Source organism: Oenanthe melanoleuca, chromosome 9 (assembly GCF_029582105.1).
Source record: "Oenanthe melanoleuca isolate GR-GAL-2019-014 chromosome 9, OMel1.0, whole genome shotgun sequence".
Classification (NCBI taxonomy): domain Eukaryota; kingdom Metazoa; phylum Chordata; class Aves; order Passeriformes; family Muscicapidae; genus Oenanthe; species Oenanthe melanoleuca.
The window spans coordinates 7,988,848-8,001,179 of NC_079343.1; the positions used below are offsets into that span (position 1 = coordinate 7,988,848).

Below are 12,332 nucleotides of genomic sequence, written 5' to 3' on the forward strand. Positions count from 1 at the left end.
GCTGTGTGCTGGGTTCGGGGATGGGTGAGCTGCCCTGGGCACAGCAATGAGCTGTGTGCTGGGTTCGGGGATGGGTGAGCTGCCTTGGGCACAGCAATGGGCTGTGTGCTGGGTTCAGGGATGGGTGAGCTGAGCTGGGCACAGCAATGAGCTGTGTGCTGGGTTCAGGGATGGGTGAGCTGAGCTGGGCACAGCAATGAGCTGTGCTCCGGGTTCGGGGATGGGTGAGCTGCCCTGGGCACAGCAATGAGCTGTGTGCTGGGTTCAGGGATGGGTGAGCTGCCTTGGGCACAGCAATGAGCTGTGTGCTGGGTTTGGAGGATGGATGAGCTGCCTTGGCCGTGCCACCAGGGCAGCAATGAGCTGTGCTCCGGGTTCGGGGATGGGTGAGCTGCCCTGGGCACAGCAATGGTCTGTGCGCTGGCCTCGGGGATGGGTGAGCTGCCCTGGGCACGGCAATGAGCTGTGTGCTGGGTTCAGGGATGGGTGAGCTGCCTTGGGCACAGCAATGGGCTGTGTGCTGGGCTCGGGGATGGGTGAGCTGCCTTGGGCACAGCAATGAGCTGTGCTGGGTTCAGGGATGGGTGAGCTGCCCTGGGCACAGCAATGAGCTGTGCGCTGGGCTCGGGGATGGGTGAGCTGCCTTGGGCACAGCAATGGGCTGTGTGCTGGGTTAGGGGATGGGTGAGCTGCCTTGGGCACAGCAATGAGCTGTGCTGGGTTCGGGGATGGGTGAGCTGCCTTGGGCACAGCAATGGGCTGTGTGCTGGGTTAGGGGATGGGTGAGCTGCCTTGGGCACAGCAATGGGCTGTGTGCTGGGCTCGGATCAGGGAGGGAAGCCTGGGGCTGGCGCAGCCCGAATCCCTGCGGGAAGGATTTCCAACCCGGGGAGCCGGCTGAGGGCAGCGTGCCGTCTCATCGGAGCTCTTTGTGGAGATTTTAATTGCGAGGAATGCGCTTGGGAAGGGCGCTGCTGGTAGCGGAGCCCTTTGTGCAATCCAGTATCGCTGTTTCAGCCCGGGAGTGCCGCAGGAATCGCATCCCGGTGACTCACCGGGTACAGCCTGCAAGGGAGCTGCACAGGGCACTCCGAAACGACAGCTTCCCTGCTTCCACCTGGAAGGAAATGAATTCTTAAGGGACGGAGATGCACAAATACTTTGCCTGAAAATAATTATAAAATATCTGTGTCTTTATATCACAGCCTTGCTGGGCACAGTTGCTTAGAGACATCAGTGCTGCTTTAGGAACGAATTTCAGTGTGCCTGTGATAGCTGCTTCTTTCCTGACAAGAGAAAACTTTATTTATCTGTTATATATAGTGGTCAGAGCTTCCCAAACATGGATAAAAACTCCTGGCTAGAGTTGTTGGTCACATATGCATAAATAATTGAATCTTTTTTACTAAGTAATAATGATGTTTGTAATGAGACTTGATGACTGTAAGACAGGGAGCTCTCATGAGATTAAGGTTAGCTATAAAATATAGCTTGACATTCCTTTTCAGGCCCAGTGGATCAAAACAACAGCTTACATCGAAGCTGCAGACACCCTTTCTGAGCTACTGACCTTAAGTCCATCAGTAAAAATTCTTTGCATACTTCTCTTGCTGGCCCATCATAATGAAAGACCCCTCTAAATTTAGATGGGTTTTAGGGTAAAGAAGAAAAAGATCTTTGTGCTTTTGACATGATAGAAAAGGGCAGTAAAATAAAATTTAAAAAAAAGTTTCTTAGCTGAAGTGTGAGCAATGCTGCCTTTCAAAAGGGCAAATGTGCTTGGCTGGGGTCTTTATCCTGTGTGTGCTTTGGTGGGGATGGAGCTGGGGAAAGGCCCAGTGATCACAGCTGCCACATGCAACCCCTCTCTCTTGTCACCCACAATGACTGGCACTGCTGAACTGCCTGGAAAGGCTGACCTGGAACAGAGGCTAGAGAGAGCAAAAGGAATAAAATAGGTATTTGTTGAAAGGATACACTTTGGGCAGAGGGGATCTGGAGTTACCTGGAAAAGGCAAAGTGGAAAAAAAAGTTAAAATTTGGACACATTTTGAAGCAGAATCTGTAAATTTTTAGGGGTTATTTCTGAGAAACATAAAGCAATTTGAGATGATATGACTGGTAACTGTTGTTTTTTTCTCCAGAGAGCTGTCTTTCAGAAAATATGACTTTGCTTTCCATCTTAAAACACTGGCCCAGTTTTTGGTCACTGCCTAATGCAGTGAGCAAGTTTCCCTGTCTCACATCTGCTGAAGCCATTCCCACTAGAGCTGCTGTGGTGGGAATCTCACTGGCACTGCAACTGCCCTGAGTTATCACTAATAATGTCCTGAGCTGACAGCATGGCCACTTTCTATAACCATAAAAATCTGAAGTGTTTTACCCCCTGGATATACCCATTCAGTGTTGATGCATTTATTTCTGATTTCATCTCCCATGGGAGATAGAGGTGGCTGGGGTAGGGTGTTCTGAAGCTCCCACTCTGCCCCATTGCTGGGCTGTATTTCAGGGTTTTTCATACTGAAATTATCATAGATATTTTAAAGCAGATAAACACACAACATGCTCACAGTACTTTACCCACTGTGTAGTCCTTGGGAGTGGAGTCCAGGAGTGTGTCCCACACTACATGAAAATGTAAGGGAGCCCAGGCAGTAGGTGACCACGTACCAGGCAGAAGAGGAAAAGTGTTCTTTCTGCTGGGATTGGCAGTATCAGGGAAGCAGGGCAGGGGTTGGGTGCTGTTTGGGAGCAGGGCTGGGCTGCACAGCAGTGGAGCTTTAGGGGAGGTAGATGGAGCCTGGGGAGCACCTGTCAGTGCCGAGGGAGCTGCAGCATCCCAGCAGGGCAACCGGAGGTTTAAATTTTGCAGCTAGTACTGCACCTTGAGCAAAATCCGTGCCTGCCCTTATTTAAAAATTCCTTTATAATTGCGGGCTTGGCGAGAGGCTAATCTGTTTACACAGGCAGGAATGTGCTTCCTGGGTGTGCTGAGAGCTGCTCCACCCCGGCTAAAACTTGGGTCCTGCTCCGGGGGGCACAGCAGGGACCCTGCACAGAGCAGTTCTTCTCACAGAGATCCTCCTCTTCCCATCTTCTCCTTATTTAACAGGCAAGGGGGAATTATTTATTTATTATTTATTATTATCATTTATTCTGCACTGCTAAATGTGAGTGTTGGGCTGGATCTTGCCCACCTCTTCTGGGTGTTCAAAAAATCAAACCTGCCCATGCACATCAGGACTGAAGAGACCCACCACGTGTCCTGAGCTCTCCAGCAGCTTCTAGTGAGGAGTTTCCAAAATCAGAAGCCCAGATATTGGTGGATAGGGGGAAAACAAAATAAACCATTGGCCTCATATATATGTATATATTTACTTACTAATTTTATGCATGTACTACTGTTCTGATACATACATGATAGACCACACAAAATTAACAAATACAACAATGAAATAAGCACTACTTTTTTAAAGTGCACATTTTATTTTGCTTATGAATGGTGCAAAAAGTATGTTCTCCCTCCCCACCCCAGCACCATGGGTGGCTTTGTGCACCCAGTTTGGAGACCACAGGTACAATGGCACAGGTCAGGGATGGAGCTGATTGTCTGGGTCCTGGTTACTGTACTGGGGCTGAAAGGGAGGATAACAAAATTCAGAAAACTTCAATCAGGTTTGTAAATAGGGACTGTTTGCAACTGAGTCGGGAGCTGCTGGAGTCAGCTGGGTAAATCTGAGCAAAGCTTTGTGAGGAAATGCTAATGTTTGGTTTCATTTTTTTAATTGGAACAGAAAAGCATGTGAACAGCTTTTGAGTTTTGCTCCTTGATCACCCATAGAGGGGTATAGGGGACTTTTTCTTCTAGCATGAGGTGGACAAACGTGTGTGAGAAATGGTTGTACAGAGTGGGATGGGATTTCTGAGTGTCAGTGCTGGGAGCAGCTCCAGCTCTTTTGTGCTGAGGCAGTTGCTTAGTGCTGGGCTAAAACAGGCTTTGTGTGTAAAGGTATCATCTAAGAATTGACAACAAAACATGAATTACTTTGAGGTAAAGGTATATAATATAATGGTATTTTACAGACTAGAGATCTGTGATCAAGTTTGTATATTTCCATGGCCAGCCTCATGTTTTGGATGAGGGAATAAATGGACATTTGTATTAGGAATATGCAAAATGGCTGTAGGAGTTGTTTAAAACCAAATGTGCTGTGGATCTAATGGAAGTTGTAAACAGCTGAAGTTCAGCCATACAGGAGTAATGCATTTACCAGAATGTCATTAAATATTTCTCTTGTGAAAAAGTCCCCTCATTCCTGCCTAACTCAAAGTGAAGCTCACATAAATAATTTTCAGACTGTGACCAAGCATGGTAGTAGTCAGCTGTCACGACTCGTGAAAAAGATGCAATCTTAGAAGGATATTTCTGTCTGTGACTAACTTCAGCTTTGGCAGAGCATTTTGTGGCTGTGCTAACACTGCTGCCTCTACATGACACTGCAAGGGCAGCACAGGAAAACTTGTTTTATTGCTTTTTACCTGGCTGCTCTCACACAGATGGCTTTTGTTAGGGGCTGTCTCCTTTCTCAGCTTTGTGGTTGACAACAATCAAGTTCTCAAAACACTTTATTTGCCTCTGTTAATAAATTAGGGTTTAACTATATGCTTGCTTCAGGCACTGTACTGAAAGCTGGATTTCAGAGACTTGGGCAACAAATTTCTCCTTGCTGTATCCCTGCCTGGAGGTGCCTCCCTCCCTGCTGGCAGGAACCGAGGCACACGCACCACATCCCACAGCTCTGCACTTTCCATCCCTGGAGCTTGTGTTTCTGGGATGGGAGCCTGTCCCTGACAAAGGACAGCATCTCCCCTTTATGCAAAGCAAGCTGAGGATAATCACACTGATGTGATGAAATTGCTCTTAGTGCTAGGGGAGGGTTTGTGTGAAGGCAGCTCATTGCAATATTGTCCCTGGGATTGAGCTGTGCATGTGCCTTTCCAAGGGTGTAGGTGGAGAATGCCCTCCATTGAGAGCAGGTGAGGAGGAGAATGTGTGTCCACAGACACGTGCATATGCACAGGCTGAGGTTGGGTTTGTGCACTGTCATGTTTTGTTTAGCACAGGCTTCAGGTTGTCCCTGCACGTGGATAATCCATCACTGGGTTCAGGGTGTTCCTCCACTGCTTGGCCCCACCAATGCAGATACTAGTCTTTTATCATCACCCAAATACCCAGTTTACCTTGCAGGTCTCACAAAGCCTTTTCAATGTGGTTTCTTCACAGGATGTGATTGGAGGAGCACTGATTTCGGCCGTGCTGCTCGTGCTCCTGTATCCTGCGTGGGACACAATCGATCACTTGCTGTTAACCAGCCCCTTCTGCCCACTGCTCTCCATAGCTGTGCCTCTTGTCTTGTGTTACAACTACCCCAAACTAGACTATTACAGCCCCACCAGGGGAGACACCACAACGATCCTAGGAGCAGCAGCTGGGGCAACTGTGGGGTTTTGGTTAAACAACCAGTGCGCTGCTTCAGCCTACACCAGCAAAAGCGATCAGGCCGGCTTTCCTCTGCTCACCAGCACTTTGGTGCTTGTGCTGGCCAGGTTCCTGGTGGGGATCTGGGTTGTGCTGCTGACACGCTGGCTCACCAAGAGCCTGGTCCTCGGCATGCTGAGCTATCAGTTCCAGTTCCCCCTGGGGGACCTGGCAGCGCGCAGACGCCGGGAGGTCGAGGTGCCCTACAAGTTTGTCACCTACTCCTGCGTTGGCTTCACGGCCACCGTGCTTGTGCCGCTGCTGCACGAGCTGCTGGGACTGCTGTGAGCACAGCTCTGCTCTGGAGACACTGTCCAGCCTGGGCTCCAGCACAAAGGGACTGCCTTCCTGCACTGCTGGGCTGGGCTGGGCTCGGGCTGGATGCCAGCTGCTCGCCAGAGCTGCTCCACACTCCCCTCCCTCCAGGGAGAGAAATACAGCCTGAGGATCATGGCTCCAGACAAGGGCAGGGAGAGATCACTCAGCAGCTTTACTGCCACAGGCAAAACAGGGACTTGGGGAAATAAGTTTAATTTATTACCAAACTAATCAGAGCAGGATAATAAGAAATAAAACCAAACATTACAACCACTTTCCACCTACCCCTTCCCTTTTTTCTAGGCTCAACTTTCCTCCTGAAGTCTCTCCCTCCTGCTACCCACCATCCCAGGGAAATGGAGGGTAGAGTCAGTTCATCACAGGCTGCTGCTGCTGCTCCTTCCTCCAGGGGTAGGACCCCTCACACTCCTCCCCTGCTCCAGCACAAGGTCCCTCCCACAGAACACAGCTCTCCAAAAACCTCTCCAATGTGAATTTTTCCATGGACTGCGCTTTTCCATCCATCACGGGTCCCCTGAGGGATCACAAGTCCAGGAGCCTGTTTCAGCCTGGTCTTCAAACCCTTCTTAGGAGATCCCCCTGCTTCAGTGTGGGTCCCCCACTGATTGCAGGTGGATCTCTGCTCCCCATGGACCTCCATGAGCTGCAGGGGCACAGCTGCCTCACTCAGGGGAGTCTCTGCTCTGGCACCCAGAGCATCTCTTCCTCTTTCTTCTGTGATCTTGGTGTCTGCAGAGTTGTTTCTCTCCCATATCTCTGTCTGCCTGCAGTTGTGCAGGCTTTTCCTCTCTTCTTAACTCTGTTTTCCCAGAGGTGCTGCTACTGTCACTGATGGGCTCAGTCTTGGCCAGCAGAGGATCTGCCTGGAATCCAGCTGGCATTGGTTCTGTTGGACACAGGGGAAGCTTCTGGCACCTTCTGAGAGAAGTCACCCCTATAGCCACCCCCTGCCAGTACCATGCCCTTGCCACACAAACACAAAGCAATGGCCCAAAATATCTGACTTGGAGGAGTCATGGGAATTGCTGTGCACAGATAACTTCTGGTTAGAAATCACAACTCCACTGTGTCCCATAATCAGACACCCTTCACCCAGGCAACTAAATATGACAAGCACACAGCCAAAATCCCTGCCAGAGCAGTAGCAATGGCTGTTTGCTGTGGGGGCTGGGGTTGCTGGGGAGGGCTGTGCCTTGCCTGCCTGGCTGTGGGGCTGCTCCTGAAGCAGCAGAGCAAGCCAAGGCAGGGCTCAGGTTTGGGGCATGGGGGAAAAAGTGGCTGGCAGGGTGGGGGGAGAGGTGACCAGGCAAGAACAAAGTGTCATCATTGGGCAAAGCTCACAGTGTCTTCTGATGGCACTGCCAGAACAGGTTGCTTCTGTGTGGATGGTTTTACTCATTATTACAATCTAAAAAAAAACAAACCCAAAATGTAAAAGAGAAGGAAAAGCTAACACAAAATATTTAATGTGATTTGCAACAGAGCCTCCATTAAAAGATCCTCTGCCTACAAACAATTGAGCAGAGTTATTATCATAGCACTGAGGCTTGAGTTCAGACTGTTTAACTCCAGTTTAGTTCCCCTGGCTTGGGGAAAGGAAAAAGTCCTTCCTGTCATGCAGGCTGGCAAGGAGAGCCCATAAACTGTGCTGTGGAAGGAGCTGAGCAGAGACTCTGGTGACTACAGTGTGTGACAATGATAAGATGCCATCCTGTCCTGCTGCTGCACAACATCACAGTTGGTCTCCCATGCATCCTGCAACACTGTATGTACACTTGTAGAATAGCAGGGAGGCATCCATAGGAAGGTCATCCCTATAACTCATGCTGCTTATTTAAAACAATGTGTTTCAGCTGTTGGACCCATGAGCTGTTGAGAAATACAGCAGTGAACGTGGTCTGCTTGGCTGGGAAAATGTCCTGTGCTATTGCTGCAGAGCTTCATGGCCCCTGTGCCTTGCCTGGCAGAATGTAGTGAGAGCCAGCTTGCTAACATGTCCACTTGTCTTCCTGGCTGTGAGAAAAATGACCCTGAAGAATGGAAAGGAGGTGCCTTGCCTTCCACTGACTGCCTGGATAAACATAATAAATTCCAAATCTGTAGCTGGGAGCTCTGTCTGAGGAGTGTGAGGCATGCACGTGAAAGAGCTGTGCCTCTCTGAACCCAGGCTGCCAATCTCCAGAAGAAATGCAGGCAGAAATTTTAACCATTTTTAGATTTGCTCAGGCTGTGGATAAGCTGTTTTATATCAGGTTGTGTGGACTTTATAGGTGCATGCACATGGCCACTCACACCTGCCCCTGGGTGGGGCAGGACGTGGGCCACCACAGCCATGGGCTCCATCAGCCTCTCTCCCCCATACACCACAGAAGTGCTGCCATCAGGTTTAAAACACCTTTAAACCCCTTGTGTTAGGAGTGCTGCCTGACACACAGGTGCAGTGCACAGCTGGAGCCCTGCAGAGGGGCCACGTCACAAAACCAGGGAAAAAGCAGCAAGATGAGGGTTTAAGCTGGGGGGTGGAATTACTCCCAAGAAAGGCACAGTTTGACAGGGATGTTCATGCAGCTTTATGTGCAAAATTTCTGTTCTGATTCACAGCTATTTTATGCTATCAAGATTTTATAAATTATATATAAATGCTGCACAGGTATTTTTATAGTATCCACCTGCATGTGATTCATGCAATAAATGCAAACTCTATTTGGTTCGAATTTTAAAATAAACCTATTTTGCAGACTTTGGTGTCTATCTGTTTGTTTTGCATCCTCTATTGATACTCTAAATGACTGATGTAAAGGCAATGAGTCCCAGCTGAAAGAGTTCCCAAGTGCAAGCGCCCACCTCTCTTCCCAAACTGTCCTGCTTGTGCCTCCTTGTCCCCTGCTCAGTCTAGCTCCCACAGATGGATCCTGCTTTTTAAAAAACATTTTAAAAAGAGATTACTGGTCTACTAATGATTATTTGTTGCAACATTTGCAAATGTAAATGAGTGAGTTGCATGTAATCAGTGCTGGGGCACTGGAATCTCCTTCACTTGCAATATCTACTTGTAATAGACTAAACAATTCACTGGAAGCCAATTTAACATGTGCAATGATAGCATGAGAGCCTATGAACTGCAGAATATCTTATGTTTGTTGAGGAGCCTAACAAGGTTTTGTGGTCAAAACCTGCATTTGAAGCCAGAAAAGGCCTCATCCTCCTCTCAGCATCACATCCTGCCTGGAGGTGGTGTCACTCCATGTGCCCAAGGCTGATCAGGATAAACCAAATTGCTGCAGCATCCCTGGGCCAGCTGGGTTAGGTAGGGCTTTCAGCTGGGCTCTGTGCTGAGGCTGTGCTCCTGGGATGCTCCTGGGATGCTCAGGGACCACAGCCATTCCTGCAGGGCCAGGCTTGGAGAGGCAGGTCTTCTGACAAGGTGAGACACATCACCCTTTCTGTATTCCATTAGCTGGAAGCACTAGCTCCTCATTGCAAATCCGTGTCTCTGCTGTTTTTGGAAATGCTCCCCACCTCCTCACCCCTGCAGTGCAGATGTCTCTGCATTTCCAGGGTGCTGGTAGAGAGTGAGGTTTTGTAGTGGGCAGTGCTCTTTCCTTTGTAGGACAAAGGCACCAGCTGAATCCTCTCAAGTAGGCACACTTGTGTTTTAGAGTAAAACCCTGCTTTTGATGTGAATGGAGTGGGAGGTAACCTCCAGAGTATCACAGCCTGGGCTGCTGTGCTCTCAGTGCTCTGTGCTGTCTGTTCTGGTCCAGCACTACAGCTCTCCCTGCTGTGCCTGCCTACAGCTGGAGGGCTGATGCAAGACAGGCATTTGTTATGCTGTCAAGAGGGATGTAGCAGGCATCTCACCCAGAGCTTAGCCCACTCTGTCCTGCTGGAGGCTGCCTTCTCCTGACCTATTGCTTTGCAAATCTCTTTCTGGGCACGTGGAACTGACCCAGGCTTTCTCCTGTCTGGGGCATCTCTGTGTGCTGGCTCCCCAGTGCAGAACCAGCTACTCTGTCAGAAGTCAAATGGATGTTGCACCTTTTGGCAGGGATCAAGAACCAAAGCAGCAAACACTGAATTTCCCTGCTTTAATCTTCCAGCAGTAACCGTATCATGACCCCAGTCTCCTAATCCATCCAAGTTCCTATGCAAAATTGCAAGCAAGCTCATGACTTAATTTGGATGTAGTTGATATAATTTAGGGAACAGAAGGAAACAGTCTCAGTTTCAGTTTTGGCCCTTCTCAACTGTGCTCCAAGGAGAAGTTAGAAAGAGCAGGTGAGCAGGGTGGGAGTGTGGCTGGGCACTGGGTGGGATCTTGCACATTTGCTGAGCTGTGAGTAAAGCAGGGCCCTTGCTTGCCTCCTGCTCCTGTCAGAGTTTCCCACTGTCTCTGTCCTCCCACCTGCCCCCTGTCCCGCTGTCACCCTGCTGTCACCCTGCTGTCACCCTGCTGTCACCCTGCTGACACCCTGCCCTGGCAGCAGGCTCAGTTTCAAGGTCACTGGGCGGTCAGAGGTGTCATGTGTGCCAGGCCATGATCCCCTGGCACCTCCTGGCAGTGTTTTGCCCAGCCTATTCCACACTCACCTGCCAAAGCAAGGCTGATTTAAATTTCAAGCGAGCACAGTGCCAGCCTGCAGATGGAAGCAGTCCAGGCATCACCTTTACATAAACACCCTTGTGCAAGAGCAAGGGAAGCCTGCAGGCACCAGGGCTGTGCTGGGAGCTGCAGCCAGGCTGTCTCAGGGCTCTGCAAAATCATCACCAACGCACAGCAAGGACAAACCCCGAGCTCAGAGCTCATGTCCAGCAGAATGGGACCCAGCAGTCACCCAGACAGCACATTGAACCAGCTCTGATCTCTCTGTAACCAGCTCTCCAGCCCTTCCTGCTTGTGTTCAGATCTTCAGCAATGACCCAGCACCCACAGGGAGTTGGGAGCAGGCCAAGAGTAATCCATAACTGAGGAGCAGTAGTTAAAAATCCCACTTCCAACTCTTCTTTAAAAAGAAAACCCAAGTTCAAAAGATGTTTAAAAGCTGCTCAGAAGTCCTCACCAGTGGCAAAGGTTTCCTTTGCAAGAGCCGTGGCTACAGCAAAGGGTAAAAGCCAATTTCAGTGCTCACAGGGGCTGGCTCTGGCACGAAGCTGTGCAACAACTACCTCGAGTAATGCACACAGCTATGAGCAGGCTGTAAATACCAGATAATTGCTTTGGAGCTATGAAAGACAAAGCCTTGCAATAAATACACAAGACTTATGTGAAGTGTCCCACTCATCAGGAATCACAGTTAATCCTGAGCACAGCACTACAGCAGAGCTTGAATTTCATTGCAAGGCTGCTGGCACCACAGCTAACTGGAGGGGTCAGGGACTCTGAAGAGGCTTTTTAACCTTCCTCTCGATTCTCATCCTCTACTTTTAGCAAGTATTGGTACTTACCTGGGACAAAGTTGGTGGCTTTGGAGCATTTAGCTGCCAATGCACGAGCAAATGGTATGAAAAAGAAGTGATCCCTAAAAACCTCACAACACATGCCATTGCAGCTCAAGCCCTTAGTCCCAGTTTACTCTAGTCTTTGTATTCAAAGGACAGCTAAATTCACAGGAGAATTGGGACACCCAAAGAGTCAGAGAATCTTGTGTAGAGAAATATATTTAGTGCACAGAAATATGCTTGAGCTCTGCTGCAATGCAAATCTGCCTTATTGTCGTCCTAATCCCCGTGCATGACACACCAATAAACAAGGGGGGGGTTAATACTTTCCATCTGCATTACAGATTGCTTCCCACACTGTGAGCCTGCCTGCTTACAGTTGTGTAGGCATCACAGAGAGAGAGACCCTGCAAAGGCCAAGCTGCCTGATCCCCTGGGAGCTTTAAATGTGAGCTGCACTTTTCTCACTCTCCGTGGGCACTGGAGTCAGTCGTGCCACGTATGGCAAGAGCCATATTCTCATTTCATGTCTGTCATGCAGAGATAATTAAAATCTACACTTCCATCTGAGGGGAACCACAGGGTTTCCAGATGGGTAACTGTAGTGCATATTTCATACTGGATTATCACTTGCACCAAAAAGCCTTGCCTGTTGCCTTCCCACCTGTTGAGATTATTGATGGGGCTGCCATTGAAAAGCCCTCGAGGGCCCAGTGATAGGGGGCTGTGCAGCTCATAAAACTACAAGCTTACCTCACCACTGCACATCTCTGTGCTCAGGGGGGCAGTCATTGTGGCACCCTTCTCCAGCAACTCCCAGATGTCCACTCTTGGACAGGCCCCTCCTGGCTCTCACACAGAAAGGAGCCACAGTGCATTGGCCCAACACAAAATCCTGGCTGTTGTCAGCCTGCAGCATTAGCAATGGTTATAATATTGCAAAGGAGGGACAGCCAGCTCCACAAGCCTGCCAGTCAAGAGCTGCTTCAGTGCACCGAGCTGACCACCCACTTGG

General features: G+C 49.4%; 1 protein-coding gene across 1 annotated transcript in view; it reads left to right on the plus strand.

Moving 5' to 3' along the window:
- SGPP2 (sphingosine-1-phosphate phosphatase 2) overlaps positions 1–8,617 on the plus strand; it is a 33,681-nt gene extending 25,064 nt beyond the window's left edge. The window contains exon 5 of the mRNA XM_056499165.1: positions 5,285–8,617. Coding sequence (XP_056355140.1) covers positions 5,285–5,827 — 543 coding nt within the window. The 3' untranslated portion in view covers positions 5,828–8,617. The remainder of the gene's footprint in view (positions 1–5,284) is intronic.
- The last annotated feature ends 3,715 nt before the right edge of the window (positions 8,618–12,332 follow it).